The sequence below is a fragment of the Papaver somniferum genome, chromosome 11 (genome assembly GCF_003573695.1).
Source record: "Papaver somniferum cultivar HN1 chromosome 11, ASM357369v1, whole genome shotgun sequence".
Lineage (NCBI taxonomy): Eukaryota > Viridiplantae > Streptophyta > Magnoliopsida > Ranunculales > Papaveraceae > Papaver > Papaver somniferum.
This window is the reverse complement of record NC_039368.1, coordinates 76956374-76975196: the sequence shown is the minus strand read 5'-3', so window position 1 is coordinate 76975196 and position 18823 is coordinate 76956374. Positions and strand designations below refer to the sequence as shown.

At 35.4% G+C, this 18823-nt stretch overlaps 1 protein-coding gene and 2 pseudogenes across 2 annotated transcripts; all 3 read right to left on the bottom strand.

Annotated features, from left to right (window-relative positions):
• On the bottom strand, positions 1–6693 carry LOC113323915 (annotated as a pseudogene).
• Positions 6694–6794: 101 nt separating this feature from the next.
• Positions 6795–7533, bottom strand: LOC113324599 (annotated as a pseudogene).
• Positions 7534–8762: 1229 nt separating this feature from the next.
• On the bottom strand, positions 8763–9827 carry LOC113323914 (ran guanine nucleotide release factor-like). 2 transcript variants are annotated; one of them, XM_026572265.1, is made up of 3 exons: positions 9735–9827; positions 9547–9637; positions 8763–9455 (listed from the first exon to the last, which is right to left on the bottom strand). In XM_026572265.1, the coding sequence occupies exons 2-3, from the start codon at positions 9619–9621 to the stop codon at positions 8928–8930; spliced, it is 603 nt and encodes a 200-aa protein (XP_026428050.1). In that variant the 5' UTR covers positions 9622–9637; positions 9735–9827; the 3' UTR covers positions 8763–8927. The 2 variants fall into 2 exon arrangements, with proteins under 2 accessions (XP_026428050.1, XP_026428048.1); XM_026572263.1 differs by having other exon boundaries at positions 9547–9805.
• Between the last annotated feature and the right edge of the window lie 8996 nt (positions 9828–18823).

The following is an 18823-nucleotide window of genomic DNA, read 5'->3' as shown; positions in this document are numbered from 1 at the left end:
AAGAAACGAGATGAACCGGAATATATTTTTTCTGAATCTAAGATATTTCGGTTCTCCGCAGATATAACTTAGACCGAGGGAGTACCTATCAAGAGGATATTATTATTACATGTGAATGAAAATCAACTTTCTACTGTGAAAAATGAGAAATTTCATTTGTTGACGTCGAAATGGTACTGATTATTTTGTTCCCTCCCTTAAGAAAATTTGAATACCAATGTGCTGAAAGCTTTGAGTATCTCTTTAAATCCGGGTCATTGATCATATCCACATAATAAAGGCCAAAATATGAAGTGTAGCCGTCTAACAATTCGAATGAGTCCAGGAAACTCCATGCGAAGTACCCTTTTGTGTTGGATCCGTTCCTGCTCCAAAAAGATTACAATGGTAAGTAAAAAATGGAACACAATCACAAGGGTGTATATTCTTTCTCAAATCTGTACTCTGCGAGGTAGAGATTAAGAAATAAAGTTTTTAATTGGAATAACGAATTACGCTATAGACCCTTTAATATACTTTTAAATCGGAAAATATTGTGTATGCAATTGACAAACATAACTAGCTTTACTTGCAAAGTTGCAAACTATGTCAAATTTGATCCTCTGTATGTTTGAGACTAAGGGTTAAAGCAAAGCCAGTGCAGTAAGCTGGTACCTCACTGCATCAAGCAAACCTCCAATGAAACCCTTCAAGTAATTCACCCTCGACGTGTAATTCATTGATTTTTCACGCGGTGCGCTTAACAGCCTTTGACCTGTAAAAAAAAACAAAAGCTTACATTTCTTCCCTATAACTACCAATTAATAATCATGTGAAATTGGGAGAAGGGATAATCAACACCACTATTTTCTTGGTGAATGGTCGTGGATGTTACTATGGGAAGCTAATTAGGATACAATAGAGACGATGGGAAGATGAACTTAGAGGAAGTAATACCATTTTCATGGATAAACATGAGGGGGTTTCCATAGAATTGCTTAAAATACTCCAGAACTTCTTGCATCCCCGATGGTGTAATAGGGAACTGAATCAGGACAACATCATATAAGTTAAGAAATTGACATACTAACTCTGTAGAATGAAGTTAAACAATGTTTTCTTCCTTACTTCGGCAGGCAATACACCTCTCCTGACCAATTAACTACAATACGAGTGACATGTTAAAAACATAAAGCTTTTGGTTAGTCTTCTTACAAGTTGCAAGACAAATGATCTCTTTTAGTTTTAAAAATGTAAACCAGATTAACTTACATATGTATTGGACAGCCATATCCAAAATCAAATCTCGTTGTTGGATCAGTAGACTCTCTGGCTTATCCTTTACTTGTATCGATATATAATGGTTCACTCCAAAGAAATCACAAGAGCCCTTAACTAGTTTTGCTTCATGTGAAGTGAAAGAAGGAAGTCTCAAGCCAACATTTCTCTTCATTGATTCAGGATAATCACCAAAAACAAAAGGCCTAGCAAACCTGAAATTAGACACAGATGAAATACATTATTCTTTCAAAACTTGGCCCATGTTTATATCCGTAGCCGCAGGTGAGACTTACCAACCCAAGTAGAAATCATTGGCTCTTCTACAGAATTTGTTACAGGACTGAACCCAAAACCGAAGAGGTTGAATCCTATAAGTCCATGTTGTTTAGCCTGCATTATCAACGCTATATATCAAAATTATAACGAAAAATTAACTTGTGAGAAAGACATCCAAAGCTAGGACATACCTGGTATTTGTTCTTGTACAATCTTGCAGCTGATGCATGAGCTAGCAAACAGTTATAAGTAACAATATACAACTCTGTTGTGGAGTTACCACTTGTACAATTACGGGCCCCAAATGGAAAAGAACACCTTTGCGGCGGCAGAGTTCCCATGCCATAGGAAGCCCAAGCAAACACATTAGTCTCATTCATCGTTGTCTGTGTAGAAACTCTATCACCAAATTCTTTAAAGCACACATCCGCATATGATGTGAAGTCTTTCCTGAACCATTTTACACCAAAATAGCATTATCCAAGTATCACTGGAATAATCAATCAGAGAATGTTATAAGGCTAGAACACATGTATTAGATTAAGATGGGGTAGAGAAGTACACAATCTTTCGGCTCAACCATCCTCCATACTCATCTTCGATTGCTTGAGTAAGATCGTAATGAAAAAGTGTAACATGAGCTTGAATTCCTAATCAAACATAAACAAATATATATGAGTAAGCCGATGTCAAAATAATCATGAATTAAGATATTGTCCTCTGATTTCGAAATTAAGTCAACACGGTCATACCATGGCTGATAAGTTCATTGATGAGGTTTTTATAGTACTCCACACCCTTAGGATTCACGGGTCCTCTTCCATCTGCATAACCATAGAAATGATGTGTATAACATTTTTGAGGAAACATTTAAGTTTCTTTTGTTTCAAATGTGTACAAAAATCACAAACGAGACAACTAGTAGGATCATACTTGGTATAAGCCTCGGCCATGAGATGGACAATCTGTAGGCATCTAAACCTGTATCCTTCATGAGTTTAACATCTTCCTGCAACGAACAAGAAAAATTACATTGATATGCCCAAATTAAGAAGCCGGGCTCTTTCAACTTCTAAAAGCAAACATTACAAACCTTATATCTGTGATATTGATCGGCAGCTATGTCCGCATTGCTGTTGTTTGGTATATTTCCTGAAATTTAAAATTGTGTTTCTTTTCAAAGCCAAAAATCTTAAGAAAAAAGTTCAACACACTTTTCATGCTAAATATAAATTTACGAATCAGAAATCTAGGAAAAGTGAAAAACACAAATGTTGGTCATGGGCGAGGCGAGGCGCCAACAATGCCTTCTTTTATCTTGGCGCCTTTTTTTGCTTGGCGCTGGTCCTAGCTTAGTGGGCCTTTGGCGATGCGCTTGCCTTTTACAAGAATGTTAGAATGATATTTTTGGGACCATGGTTTTTTTGAGGGACCATGGTTCTATTTTTAGTAAGACATTTAGAAGTAAATTTAGGTCACCCTTATCTAGATATTTATATTAATACCTAAACTACCCTCCTGATTAATTTTGGGTAATGATTAGTGAAATGATTAAGCTAGAGACGTAGAATTATTGAGAGAGTAAAATTAGAGAAGATGAAGAAGAAAAACATGGAAAAAAAAATTCAATTCACTAAGCTTGAGTATTCAAGTGATGATAGCTCATCTGATTCTTCATCTCCATCCTCTCCTAAAGTATTTGTTAATCTTCACAATGATCTAGATATGAGTTATTTCTTAGATGGTGAATGTACTCTTCCACAAACTCAATCTCAAGATGAAAATGATGGATTTTACCAACCACAACCGGAGAAAGAGTATTTGGGTACCCAAGTATGCTTCAAACCTAGATAATGGTGGTTGAATTGGTCCAAATATTCATAAAACTGTAAATTTTTATAAAAAATTCCTGCTAGGTTCAGGTAGTTCGGTTACCAAGTGTGAAGAACATGTAACTGAACACGGAGTTCGGTTAATAAATGTCAAGAACATATAACCGAACACAGAGTTCGGTTTCTTTCTTCAAACACGCAGGTAACCGAACTTTAGTAATAATATTTACAGAGGTATGTTCGGTTAGTTCGCAAACTTCAACGCAACCAAGCTCCCAATCGAACTGCAGGTTAAAAGAAACCTAGTATTAGAAGTTCGGTTGGTTCGCAAACTTCAACATATTTTGCGAATCAACCCAACTGGGCTTATATATGCATACATGCAATTAGGCAAACGTTCGGTTACTACGAAATTTATTTCTTGGCGAATTATGTAGAGTTCGGTTACGAAGTTTCAAAGGTAGAGTTCGGTTACAAAGAAAACTTAACATTTTTACGAAGGAACCGAACTTATGGACTTGTGTTGTTCTAATACAAGGAGTTCGGTTAAAAATATTTTTTGCGAATCAACTGAACTCTGAGTTCGGTTAAGAAAAGAATAATTCGTGATAACCGAACTTTTTGCGACAAAATCGAACGTTTTGCGACGTAACCGAACTTTTCTCTGGAAAAAAAAACTCCATTAAACCTCTCTGCAACTTCCATTTTCAACTCATTTTGATGATTACTTCTCATTTATTCAACCAAAAACAAATGACAAGTAATGAGTTTGTGAGAATATCTTTGTTAATGTTTTAAATTAAGCTATATATATAGAGGTAGTGGTGGTAATCGGAGGTGGTGGTGGTGGTAATCGGTGGTTGGTGGTGGTGATATCGTGGGCGGCGGTGGTGGTAACCGGCGGTGGTGGGCGACGGTGGTGGGAGGAGATGGTGGTGATAATCGGAGGAGGTGGTGGTGGTAATCAGGGGTGGTGGGAGGAGTTGGTGGTGGTAATCAGGGGTGGTGGGAGGAGGTGGTGGTTATATATATATAGAGGTGGTTATTAGATTGGTTTTAAATTAAATTAGGTTAAGAGTAGGTTAGTCAACGCTTTAGGACATCCGTTATAACTATAGGGAGGGTGGCCTAATAAAACCATGGTCCTCTCAAAAAAACCATGGTCCCTAAAAAAAATCTTTCTTTTACAACACAGAGAATGGGCTTAGACTGTTTTTGTATTGCACGAATCCAGTGGGACTACAATCCATGTTTTGGCTGTCTTCGTTATAAAATTTTCACGAGGATATTACATTGTTACAACAGTGTCAAGGACATACAATTCCTCCTCTTGCATATCCTTCTACTAACACAAGGAGAGAGAGACTAACCAGAATGAGAATAGGTATCCCAAATGCTCGGAGTTCTTCCATCCTCATTCACAGCTCCTTCAACCTAAAATCATCCTTATTTTTATTTTCAACAATTTGGTGAAGTATTTGAATAAGTCATATGTTAATAAAAGAAAGGTACCTGATAAGCCGAGCTTCCTGCACCGAAAATAAAGTTTGGTGGGAAATCCCTTCTGCTGAACCCATTTTCATTCTGACCAATACAAAATTCCAGGGAACTTACCAGAAGAAGAAAGATAACTAGAGACCAAAATGCAGATGCACATAACACCCTCCTCATCTCTCTTTCTCTACTCTGTCTTTCAGTACTCTCGTTAAATCGTATATAGCTTATCTTCATATGGTTACTTTACTATCCTCAGGCTGCAAAATCACCAACAGAAAGATGCTATTTATGTGCTTCATGACAAATAACAAGAGGGACCCAAAATGGGTCATGCTTCTTGATAAAAACAAATGGTATTTAGAGGACCACCAAAGCATTTGCTTTATATTCAGAAACTGTTTGCACTGCTATGAAATTCAACGAGTTGCATGCTAAATAAACAAAAATAAGTTTTACAGTTCCCTAAATTCCAAACCCTTTCCAGCTTCAAGCAGTGAAAAGGTTCCAGTCATGAACCTCAGACATTGGTGTACATCCAGACTGGGCCGCGGGAACAGAAGTTGCACACTCACTAAGAGGATTTATCATAAACGGTTCATATGCAGTAATTAGAACATCAGTTCCAACTTCCTTAAACCGCAAATTTGCAACATAAACCTTGACATGATTCTGCGCTTCTGGTCCTTGCCGTCCCTCCGAAATCTTCATGTCCCCAACTGCTGTCGTGACAACTCCAGATTGCTCAATGACTGGTTCCTTCAGCGTTTTGTTCAGTAGCAAGGTCTTGAAGAAACCAAGCAACACTACCATTATCTCCTACATCATGTTTCAAATCTAATAACTCAATTATGACGCTATCACCAGACGGGAATGACATCATCTGACCCATGAAACCCTGAGGTATTATAGATGGTTCATTCCGTCCATTTGAAATGTATCTATAACCATGACTATTGGCATTGCGCTGCGTCAACTGCAAGAAGCAAAAAACCTCCAGAGTCAAAAGTAACAATTTTGGCGGTAAAAACTTCAGTACATCAGAAGGCCTACATGCTACAGCAAGTTCTCGTTACAAATGGAAGAAGACAACTATACCTGATGTTGCTGTTGCTGCATCTGCTGCTGTGGGTTCCCAGCTCTCCTCGCACCCATTCTTTGTCCAGGCTTCCCTTGTCGCTGGAGTGGGGGTATGGCATCATAAAATTTGGGGCAATAGTTGGGGTTGGAAGCCATAAGCTGCAGGTTGCGGAACGAGACCAGGACCACCTTGACTAGAATACATCTGTTGAGGATGAGGAGGTCTAGGTCCTCCAAGATGGTATGCAGCAATACCTGGGGGTAGAGGTGCCATCACAACAGGTGGTCGAGCTTGAGAAAATTGTGCCTTTAAAGATAAAGTGGTAACTGGTTAATACTTTTTGGAATCCAAAATTATATAAACGTAAATTTTGAGTCTTTAAACGTAAATGAACGTAATCGCAACTCTAAACATCTACCACAGGGGCTGTTTTGAGTCTTTTGACAAACATGATTAGTGGGCGGATGGTGAGACGCAAATAAATAGTTTTTAACTATTATTATCTTAAACGTTAGCGAGAAACACTAAAACAAGAATACACAAGGCAACATCCAGGACTAGTAACATTCTACAGTGACTAACCATCATGAAGTCATAATGAGGAGAAGAATACACGAAAATACGCTGAATAAATACCATGTTTCCAATTAACTAACTAACCTGAAGTCTGGCCTTCCTGTCATCTTTACGTAGAGCCACAGCAACATAGAGTGGTTTCTGACAGATGATCTTCCCATTCATTTCATTCAGCTGGAACATTAAAAATGACATACATAATCTCAGTCGTGTAAGTGCTAACAGAACAAGTCAGCAAGATGCCATACAAAGAAAAGAAAAATCCACTTACAGCTTTAGACTTTAGTAGCTCCCTCTGAGGTAGAAAAGGCAACAAATCCAGAACCCCTGCTCCGGCCTTGTGGATCAAGCATGACCTGAAACATAAAGAAGAATAAGTACTTCAGTTAATAGTACACCAACCTGGTCGGATTTTCAGTATAACATAAAAAGCCTAATGTATATCCAAGATGATGTGAGTACTGTGAAAATCCACACCTTGCAAGATGCTATAGTGCCAAACTCAGAAAACAACTCCTTCAGGTTTTCATCATTAATGGCATCATCCAGATTCTTTAGATAACGATTAGATCCATGTAATTTTTCCGCTGCATCATTTCTTTCCTGTTCAAATTTAGCTTTCAGCTCAGCCTCTCTTTCAGATTTTCTCTGCGCCCTCCCCACATACCAAACTTTGCCATCACTAAATGTTCTGAAAGTTGACAAAACCAAAACCTCTAGAATTCCCACTGGCATCCCTCATAATAACTGCACTAGTGAACTGACAATAAGGACCAAAAACTTTGCTAAGGTCATCGTCAGATGTAAGTTTTTAACATACACATTATTGAATTTTGGTGATCCATTTGCTAGAACTCTTTCTTGTCAACGAACAAAAAGACCTACACAAACTTGCTTGTCATTTATCAACATCCCATTCAGACAGTTAATTGCATCTTGTGCAGATTCACTTCTGATAGATTTGCCATTGATGGGAGTAAAGTTTAGCGCCTCCAATGCAGTATTATTCTCAAATTAGCACCTACACAGGACATATTTAGAAACTAGTCAATGTTCAAAGAAAACTCAAATTCCATGTTCCACCAAAGTAAATATGATTCAATGGTTTAACATTTTGCAGAACTAAAAGATCAACACTGTGGGGCACAAAGAAGAACTTTAGATCAAATACTTGAGATTGGTCAGTCCAAAACATCATGTCACTTCTTGCAATGCCTCGCACTATCTATTATCCCATACTCGAACGATTTTATCCCATCAAAACAAAAACAAAAATTCAACCATTATAAAGTAATAACAAGATGGTCACACTTCCCTGGGGATTAACTATCAGTGATACATAAACAAGCGATTCCAACACGAGGATAGGAAAACCACACAATACCCCCAAACAAGCAACAACATGTCTTAAACATTTTCCACCGAGCATTTTGGGGTTTTACTGACTTATTTGCATTCATATTCCATAGAAATTGATAAATGAACTAAACCTACATGATATTGACTATCATCATGTCACATCTTGCAATGCATTCTCCCGTAGTCGAACGATTTTATTTTTATCCCATCAAAACAAAAGCAAAAAAATCACCCATTGTACAGCAGTACCCATAATAACAAGATGGTCGTGTCTAAGATATCAATAAAACAGTATTAACTATCAGTAGAGTCTAGATACATACACAACCAATTCAGCACAACATGTAAAACCCCCAAAGTAAAACAAGAACATGTTATAAATTTATATTTGCGACTACATTGGGAATTTCGCATTCAAAGTTTCAAACCAATTTTCCATACAAATTGACCAAAATGAGGACTTAGAAATCAAGCAAAAATCAAAATAATTTCTACAAAATAAGCTCCCAAATGAGATCAACCAACACCACAAACTGAAAATAAAACCAAAAGAAAAACAAGAACCCTGACCTAACAACAACAAGAAAGAAGTATTAAGAAAAAGGAGTATGTAATGTTACCATCTCGATGGCTGTTGAAGTTAATATGAGAGAGATTCTTCTCATTTGATCTCTACAAACCCTGACAGATACAACAGGTACAACTTGACCTTCAGAGACCGATTTGATCAAGATCTCCTACATATAATGATGAGTTAGTAAACCCTCCTCCAACAACAACTGTTCTTGTTGTTCTGATGATGGTGGCGGTTGGTTTGATTGAAGAGCAGGTGTTGTTGTTACAGTACCAGTAGAAGTATTCGCCATTGTGCAACAAGACAAATATTTCAAGACGAATCCAAATTGGGTTGTGCTTCTATTCAAAATATATTTTGAGGACTACCAAAGCATTTGCATTACATTCCAAATTGTTTGAACTACTATGAAATTTAAGAAATTGCAAGCTAAAGAAAGAAAAACAAGTCCCTAAATTCCAAACCTTTTCAAGCTTCAAGCAGCGAAAAGGTTCCAGTCATGGACTTTGAAGTTAGCAACAACAAGTCTAAAAACCTCAGACATTGGTGTACATCCAGACTGCACCGCAGGGACAGTGACCCCAGCTCCAACAGAATTTGCACTTTCACTCAGAGGATTTATCACAAACGGTTCATATGCAGTAATTAAAACATCAGTTCCAACTTCCTTAAGCCGCAAATTCGCAACATAAACCTTGACATGATTCTGCGCTTCTGGTCCTTGCCGTCCTTTAGAAATCTTCATCTCCCCAACAGCTGTTGTCATTATTGCTGTCGAATTCCGATACCGAATCCCATCTGCCGTGAAAACTCCTGATTGCTCAATGATTGTAGTTCCTTCAGCAATTTGTTCAGTAGCAAGGTCTTGCAGAAACCAAACAGCACTACCATTATCTCCTACATCATGTTTCGAATCTAGTAACTCAATTATAACGCTTTCATCTCTTGCAGGATCTACATAGGCTTCTTGATGATCAGGAACTTGACGGACATCACTGACATCCTGAAATTCAATAAATTAAATTCAGTAATCTACTTCCGAATAAGTATAATAAAGATGTAATTGAAACTGAAATTAAAAATCTGATTATTACCTGGAATCTAAGAGGGAAACAAGTGGAAATTGCACCACCAAACAATTGACGCTCAACACAATTATCTCCTGGCATCTTTTGCAGTCAAAACCTTGAAAAGACAAATTCTTAACGATGATTGTGAAGAATACGATGTTAAGAAAAGGTTTTTATATAGAAATTAAGAGCTCAAGATTGAAGCTACTTACTCCTGCTTCAAATTCAAGCAGTTAGTTTTCTGGCGGTTTGCGTTTTTCTCACGCAGGAAATCACACAGAAACCGACTATTGCCATGACTGTTTTAAGCAACAAGCGTTTTATAGGAAATTGTTTAAACCGCCGTGTTGGACCGTTATAACGATTAAAACGGTTGTGAAAACGTCTTCTGTGCCGTTTATTTCGTATTGCATCATCAAGGTGCTGCAGATGGGAAAAAAAGAAAAAGAATCAACGTGACTCGGTCGATTCAAAACGTGGAATCTTACTGCTCAGTGTTAATATATACGTATCGTTTTCTTAGAATTCTCTAGAAGCCATGGTTGTGGCTTCCTCTTTTAATAAACTAGTTGCTCACCCATGCGATGCACGGATCTATTTCTTTCTTACGTAACAATTGATGTGAAGGGTTATTGTACGACCTTTGAGATGGTGTCAACTCAGCACATAAAGAACACAAATTGTCCAAAATACCACTCCACAATAACATATCAGGTTGAAAAAATTGAAACATCTCGGAACCTAAACCATCCACTAAAAGAAAAATAAACATAAAAAAAACTTCAATTAAACTGTAGTTCCTAAAAATTCACCAAAACAATGAATAAACCGTGGTTCCTAAGAAAAAATGACCTAAGGTACGTGATAATTAAGGAATAAAGGAAAAATCCAAATGAGTACCCCCAAAAGCGCCAAATTTAAGCCAAATCACCTTAATCTTCTATTCGCTATTCTCATTCCTCCATGTCAATGCTTCGAGAATAATACGATCTGGAATTGGCAAGAATGTATTGGAGCATATTGATTTTGATATATCTATCTGGTAAATCATTCTTTTGGATGATAATAATTTTTGATATTGATGGTCCATTAGTTGTATTTGAAATCCCAATGTACATTGGATTTTCATTCTCATCGAAATCTCCTAATCTCAAGTAGAATCCTACATTGTATAAGCCATGTGCCGAACACAGGTCCATGTGCATCGTGAAGCCAATTTTAACCGGAAATTAATATTTAGTAAGTGGTGTTGCATCCCTTGATTTCATCACATGGCACCCTATTAGTACTTCCTCTCTGATTTCATCTCCAATCAGTACTTCTGCAACAATGTATTCTAGGTGATGCTTAGACCATGATGGAATATTAATTATTGATCAAAAGTTAATTGCAAAACTTGCAAGCACAAAAAATTTAGTATAACTGCAAAACCAGAACCCAAACATTTACTAAAAGGAAAACAACAATGAAATCGGAAGTTGGAATCGATGAATCGGTGACTCCGAAAAAATTTACCTAAATGTAGTTCCTAAGAAATCAAGCAATTGTACTCCAAAGAAAAAATAAAAGGAAAACTCTAAATAAATACCCCTAAGGCACCAAATCTGAACCCAAATCACTTTTAACCTTCTGTTCACGATTCTCATTCATTGCTTGGAGAAAATATGGTTTATAGATCTGGAATTGTCAGGAATATGTTGACGGACAATAATTTTTTACATCCATATGGTAAATCATTATTTTGATGATAGTAACATTTTATTTTGATTGTCCCTTAGTTGTATCTAAAATGCCAATGTATGTCGGATAGTCATTCTCATCGAAAAATCTTGATTTCAAGTAGAATCCCGCATTGTGTAAACTTTGTGCCCTGCTTCTGTCCATGTGCATTACAAAAGAAATTTTCACCGAAATAATTGATACTGTGTGTCCCTTGATTTCATCATATTCCGCCCTATCACTACTTTCTTCTCGAATGCAGCTCCGATTAGCACTTTTGCAACGAGTTCATGCAAAATAGTTTAGTTATAAATCGACCAAATTGTAATACAGTCTATTTATAAGTAACGTAACTGGATCTGGACATCTTTTTTCTTTAATTATATGGTTGGCTTTATTTTCTAGTATTTTTAGGGGCGACACAGAAAGATTTAGGGGTGACTTTTTTATTCCATCCCATTGATGTGGTTATGGGGTGTCCTAGTGGTTAGAAAATACTTATATGCTCTTTTATAATCAGTAGTTTACTATTAGTTTTATCAACCGATTATGATTATGTTCTTCTCTTCTATGCTTTGTTTTGAAAAAAATAATAAATAAACTAACTTTGGGGCTTCTATCACAATTGGTATATAATGAACATCACAAAATTACCGATTGTAAAAGTAGAAAATTTTGAAGTTTCATTTGTTTTGAAAAAACTGAATTTGGGGATAATATCGCAATCTATAGATAAGGAACATCACGAAACTGCCGATTGTAAAAGTAGAAAATTTTGAAATTTCATTGGTTTTTGGAAAAATAAATAAATTTGGGTATACTATCACCATCACAAAATTAGCAATTGTAAAAGTAGAAAATTTTGAAATTTCTTTAGTTTTTGGGAAAAAATAAATTTGGGCTACTACCACAATCAGAGATAGCGAACATCACGAAATTACTGATTGTACAATCGGTAGATACTAAACACCACGAAACTACCGATCCTGGAAATAGAGAAATTTAAAATTCCATTGGTTTTTGAAAATTTTGAATTTGGGGATACTACCACAATCGGTAGATAATGAGCATCACGAAACTAACGATTGTACAATCGGTAGACAATAAACATCACGACACTATAGGGAAATTCAAAATTCCATCGGTTTTTGAAAAATTTGTATTTGGGGCTACTATAATAATCGGTAGATAATGAACATCCCGAGACTACCGATTGTACAATCGGAAAATAATAAATACCACGAAACTACTGATTGTAAAGATAGAGAAATTCAAAAATCCATTAGTTTTTGAAAAAAATGAATTTGGGACACAACCGGTAGATAAGTAAAATCACGAGACTTCCGATTGTGCTTCTCTATGGAAACATAAAATATAATCGGTAGATAAAATATCTTATTATCTACTGATTCTGGTACGTTAGTGGTGCTAAATGCTTTATCATCGTTATTGAACCTTCCAAATTATGTTCTTCACGATGTTTCTCACCTGCTTCTTCATACCCCATCCGGTTTTGTTATGGATTTGAGAAAAAATGGATTTGATCCCACTTCTTCTTCTTCTTCTTCTTCTTCTTCTTCTTCTTCCACTCTAAAACTTAAAACTAAATAACTCAAATAAATTTTCTATCAATATATACTACAGATTAACTCCCGATTATACTAATTATCTACCGATTATAAAGGGTATATTAGTCATTTTGAAAAATCAGAGATAAGGGTGGCTTCATTTTAGGTTTAGGTGACCCGATTTTGTCTTATTAATCGCCCCTAATTCTTTAGAGCGACTGCAATGGTACGACTAAACTCAAAGATCAAAAACCAAAAAAAAAAGACTAAATATGAGTTTAATATGTACTATGACGTTATGGGGAGAAGACCAAATTTGGTCGCGCGTAAAATTAATCACCGCACGAAAACGGGCGTAATTTGGTGTACGCTTGAATGGGGCGTAAAATTGGTTTACGCCCGAAATTTGAATGGGGCGGATGGTTTGGTGTCCGCCTGATGAGTAAGTGAACGGGCGGATGGTTGGGTGTCCGCCTGATGAATTTCATTTTGAATGGGGCGGATGGTTTGGTGTCCGCCTGACGAAATGTGAACGGACGGATGATTGGGTGTCCGCCTGATGAATTTCATTTTGAATGGGGCGGATGGTTTGGTGCCCGCCTGATGAGTAAGTGAACGGGCGGATGGTTGGGTGTCCGCCCAGCAACAAGCGTACTTTAAATTTACGCCCGACTATATTAGGATTTGGTATTTGGTCGCGACCAAATATGATCTGGGATTTGATCTTTGGTTGGGATTTAATCTTTACTCCGTCCCACTGCGTTACGATCTCATCCCAAATTTTTGGTTATACTCGCCCACTGTGGATGCTCTTAGGGATAGCACTAAAAATGACATGTTTTATTTTATGATGAGGATCATGAAAAATTCAAGAAGTGACCACCACATATATGGTAAATATTATTTTCCCATAAAATTAGATATCATTTGATCCTTCGAAACATTAATGATTACTTTAGTTTCACCATATTATAAACATAAACACTTCCACTTGATTTATGTCGGCATATACTAACTTTGTGTAAAAGTACTTCAGAAAAAAAAACTACCTCAAACATAAGGGAACCAACTCTTGAGTTTTAGCACCCTGGGAAAATCTTGAGTTTGGCTTTTGTTATTTGTAGAATCTAATAAAAAATTGTAAAAATCATGTAATTCTCAAAATTTAGGTTAAACGAAAAGCTTAGACACCTTGTGAATGGTGTCTTCTTATGGTGGTAAAGTGTTTGACCTGCAATCAAAACATGTCTCCTCGAATATTTTCAAGAAACATTGGGTCTTTGTGAAATTAGGAGGCATCTCTTGTACAATGATGACAACACGGCGTATTTTATCACCAACCAGTGTAACTTACAGATTCCGGACTTTTCTAAGTGAATTGAGTTCCAGGCGTTGGAAACGCCTCACGTGATCAAAATGTTACCTAACAAACATTTAAGAAAGCTAAGTTCAACTTGTGCAAAAATTTAGATGCATTTGCCACAAATATTGGAGAGCTGAAACTTCTGAGGTGCCTCAACCTTGAAGGCGTACGCATCAAGGTTTCTTGTCTCAACAACTCTCGGCGGCGCTTCTGCAGTTCCCATTTCTTATAATTCTAAAAATATTTATAATCTTCAATTATGTATTAAGTGACTGGGTTATGAGTTTTATATATAAACAGCTGAAGATTTGAAAACTCTATAGTATTCCTCATCTAATAGATGCACAAATATATTTATGTCATCTTGGAAGAATGATTTCATTCATTCAGATATTTTCGTATTCTTATTTTTTTCCTCAAACAAGATATGCCAGGGAGACTATTAGTTGGCAATCACAACGGAGTTGCATGTGTTTGATAGCATTGTTGTAGTAGGGGTTAAAGCTTATGGACCTCAAACATGCCTGTGAAATGGAAATATAGGACGGACATTCAAAGCAGATGCCAGGTGGATGGGAAATATTTTGAACGTGCGAGTTCAAAACTGAATTGTCAGACCCATAATCATCGGATTAATAAGATTTGACATCATCTAACTATGGACTTAACCATGGTTATCTGACCGGATTTTTAGTGAACTGCAGCATATTTACCGATTTTTTCACATATTTTCATATTCCAACCACTTCTTTTATCGACTACTTCCATTTATATGGCTCCAAGAAAATTTCCTATGTATACGTATCTTATTTGGTTCAAAACCCAACTTATTTAGTTCAAAACCTAGAATTTCGTTCCATCAAGCTAAGTAAATGATCCCTCATTCAAATATAACTTGAAAGTGCGGAACCTTATTGCTCGTGTTATGATTTTTAAATGGTTTTAGATTTATCATTTTTAGCTCTGAACTTTTGAGTTCTCTATACACTTAATTACTAATATAAATACTGTGACACATATGGCAATACTTCATTGATGAATCATCAGGACACGGTTCATTTTTATCTCTTACCTTTTGAGTTCTCTATACACCGTGCAAAGATGATGATAATGACTTTAGTAATGCTTTCGACATTGCCATCATTGACGGATCATAAGAATTATGCAGAAACTTAAAAAAATATAATCTGAAATTATACTATGGTTAAGTCCATATATTGATTTAAGAAGTTGTTAGAAAGTAAATTTATAAAAAATCGGGTAAAGATACACACCTAACACTAAATATCTGGCAGATAACCATGGTTAAGTCTATAGTTAGATAATACCAGATCTTATTAATCCGATGGTTATGGGTCTGCGAATTCAGTTTTGAACTCGCACCGCGATTTCAAATTTTTTTGCCCAGTGAAGATGAAAGATTTTACCAACAAATCCAGATAAAACATATGCGTGACTTGTTCCTTAATATCCCTCCTTTTCTCTATAAACATAGTTGCCAAAAATTCCCGAAAAAGACTCTTGGTTTAACAGACTCTTGCACCATTACTTGTAACGCGGAAACAATATTGATTTGAACGGGAAAAATGCCAACGCTCGTACCATTGAGATCTCATATAACCTCAGCAGAACGCCTGAAAAAAGAACTTCTATGGCACTGTCGTCCAACATTTTTTCCTTGTATATATTCAAAAAAATCAAATACCTTCTAGTCTTAAGTGAAGGGATACTTTTGTCAACTTCTTCATTTGATATACACATAACTCAGTTAGACTTCCTCTTTACAATCTTCTTCTTCTTTTTTTTTTCTTTGATCAGATATTCAGTACAATCTTATGATGTACTATGTGAAGCAATCTCACGACAAAGAAAAATTGTGCATTTACATTTTACTAAGTATTTAACAATAGCTTTATCTAGATACAAAACAGCCTCAATTAGGCATCCATAAAACCCCAAAAAATATGCACATCCTCAAAAAATATGTAACAAACAACAAAGAAAACGTCGTCACATAAAAATTTATTTAAAAAATCGTACTTCATGTCGGTTGGAGCAGATATCAACTATTTATGGATCGACATCGGAACAAAAGAAATAAAAAAACACCAAGTCACCCAACTACAGTCACCAAAAACACATAAATTACAAAAGCACCATAACCAAATAAATAAGTTCAAATTACCAGCACCTAAAGATGCACCATGCATGTAAAGAAAAACTCCGTAGAGAAAATATATATACAAAAGGCTACCAAGAGAACATTGAAAATAGTTAATATCTGTATGAGATGTCCATGACATATATGGCTTGCTAGCTTACAAACTGATTAAAAAATTGTGGATGTTACATCGATCACATTTCAAATGGTGTCATAAGATATGTCAAACTGAAACATAGAGACAATCAAACTTATTTATCTAACCAAAATCATCATAATCTTTAACCAACTTAAAATTATCATAAATTATATAAATACAAAGTATTTAACCCCAACTTTCTAGAGCTCATGAAGTATCATCAGCATCCAAAACTAAAACTAAATCAAGGAAACAAATACCAATAAAACAAAAAAAAAAATAGTATTCACGATTATATACCTTGTTTGTGCTTGTTACTATGGACACAAAGCTCTGAATATGTATTTCAATACTCATGATCTCCCACTGCGCGGCCATGCAAAACGAAAAACGAAGAAAAAAAATTAGGCAACGAAATTGCTGGGAAAAAAACCAACCCTAGCAAAACAAAAAGCAACACTAAAAAGATGGGATCTGGCGTTAGCTCAAAACTTTTATATAGAGGGTTCCCAAGGCTAGAAATTTCAACGAAAAAACCGATATTTTGGAATTAACATTATGATTTCAAAAATATTCTGTACATAAATGGGATAGCCATATTAAATGCCGGGATATTTTCATCGAATATATTTATCTTTTTATCATTTTATTTTTGGAATGTAACATCAAGCAAAAATTGTTTTTGCATTGCCATTTTTTGTGTTTTCGTTAAGTTGTTCTTCTTCCTATCCTGAAGCAAATGTTTTTCTCCATTTGCACCTACAAAACAACACCCCAGAAATAGTTTTTCCCCATTCTTGGAGGGGATTCCTGAAAAATCAACAGTGGCATGAGAAAAAGAAAAACAATAAACAATTAGGTACTACCTTATGATTATGATTAGAGATGCAACAGATATGAGTCCTAAAAGCAAAGCCGGCAAAAAATATTATTCTGCTGCAAACGATTAATAAAATGAAAAATATTAAAAGATTAGCAGAAAATAAAGCTATTTCTAAAAGATTGCATATGTATAATAACCGGATTAAATGAAACAACATCAATAGGGAGAAAAAGTTGTCGATTACCATTTCTTGGCGTACACAGGTATGATCATTCAACTGCAAAACAGACACAATACACAAATCAGTCAACAAAAACTTAAAAATGGAAAAAAAACAATAAGAAAAACAAAAAATAAAGCGAGAAGCGGCGTAAAACAATGGGAGGTTTGCTTTTTCTCCGACGCCTTTTATAGAGATACACTGAGCACTCCAAAACTATGCTATTTTGGAGAATAATGCTAGTGAAATCTAAATATATCTAGAATTTTATAAATTTTGTCTAGGGTATTAATTGGAAATATATTGGTATATGTCAAATTTAGAATTTATAAGAAGATTATTATAGGTAAAATGGAAAAAAAATCTCTCCTTTCAAGATTTGTTTTCCATATTATAAGATTTTTCATAATACAATATTTCTTCAAATATAACCATTACTTCTAAGATGCACCTAAAACTTATTTATGGATACATTTATTCCTAGATGTTTACCTTTTATAATAGAAATATGTTTGTACAAAAATATTGAGCATTTCCTCCATAGCTAAGAATAGAAATAATTTTTTTATTATTTTCTTATGGTATAATAAGCAAAAAAATAAGGGTCGAGATCGTCTGTGCCACTGCTTGTGTGTGCCCTATGTGCCACACCAATAGAAACACGCCACATCATTCCTCTCTTATACTGGTAATCTCTTTTTTAGTCCATAATTGATTATCTTTCCTAAATGACTGATGTTATATATAGAAAATCTAGTTAGTTAGTTAGTTATCGTTAATGGGAGGAAATATGTGGCGTCATTCTATTGGTGTGGCACATAGGGCACACCCAAGCAGTGGCACAGACGATCTGGACCCAAAAAATAATAACATTGGAAAGGAATGAATGGTTTGTATTTTTGTACAAAAAATATTGAGCATCTCCTGCCGAGCTAAAAACAGATATTATTTCGATATTATTATTATTTTTTCAAATAAATAATAATATTCTATTTTTATGGTGAAATGAATGTATTATACTTTTCTACTAATACTTTTTGTTCATTTGTTTTCGAAATTTTACTTGATATGGTTGATTGTTTATTACGATTTTCTATTAACAATTTTGTATTTCAATTATTGTACAGGATTAATAATCAATTTTTTTGCGGAAGAGGAAGTTTGGTTCGATTTGCCGTAAGCATTCACAACTCCATGAATTTTGATTTTATACATTTTATCGAAGTTTTAATTAATTTCATTGTAGTCATAATCAACATTAATTTAATTTTCAGAAGCTTGGAAGTGTAATATTTTGGTTTATTTTAG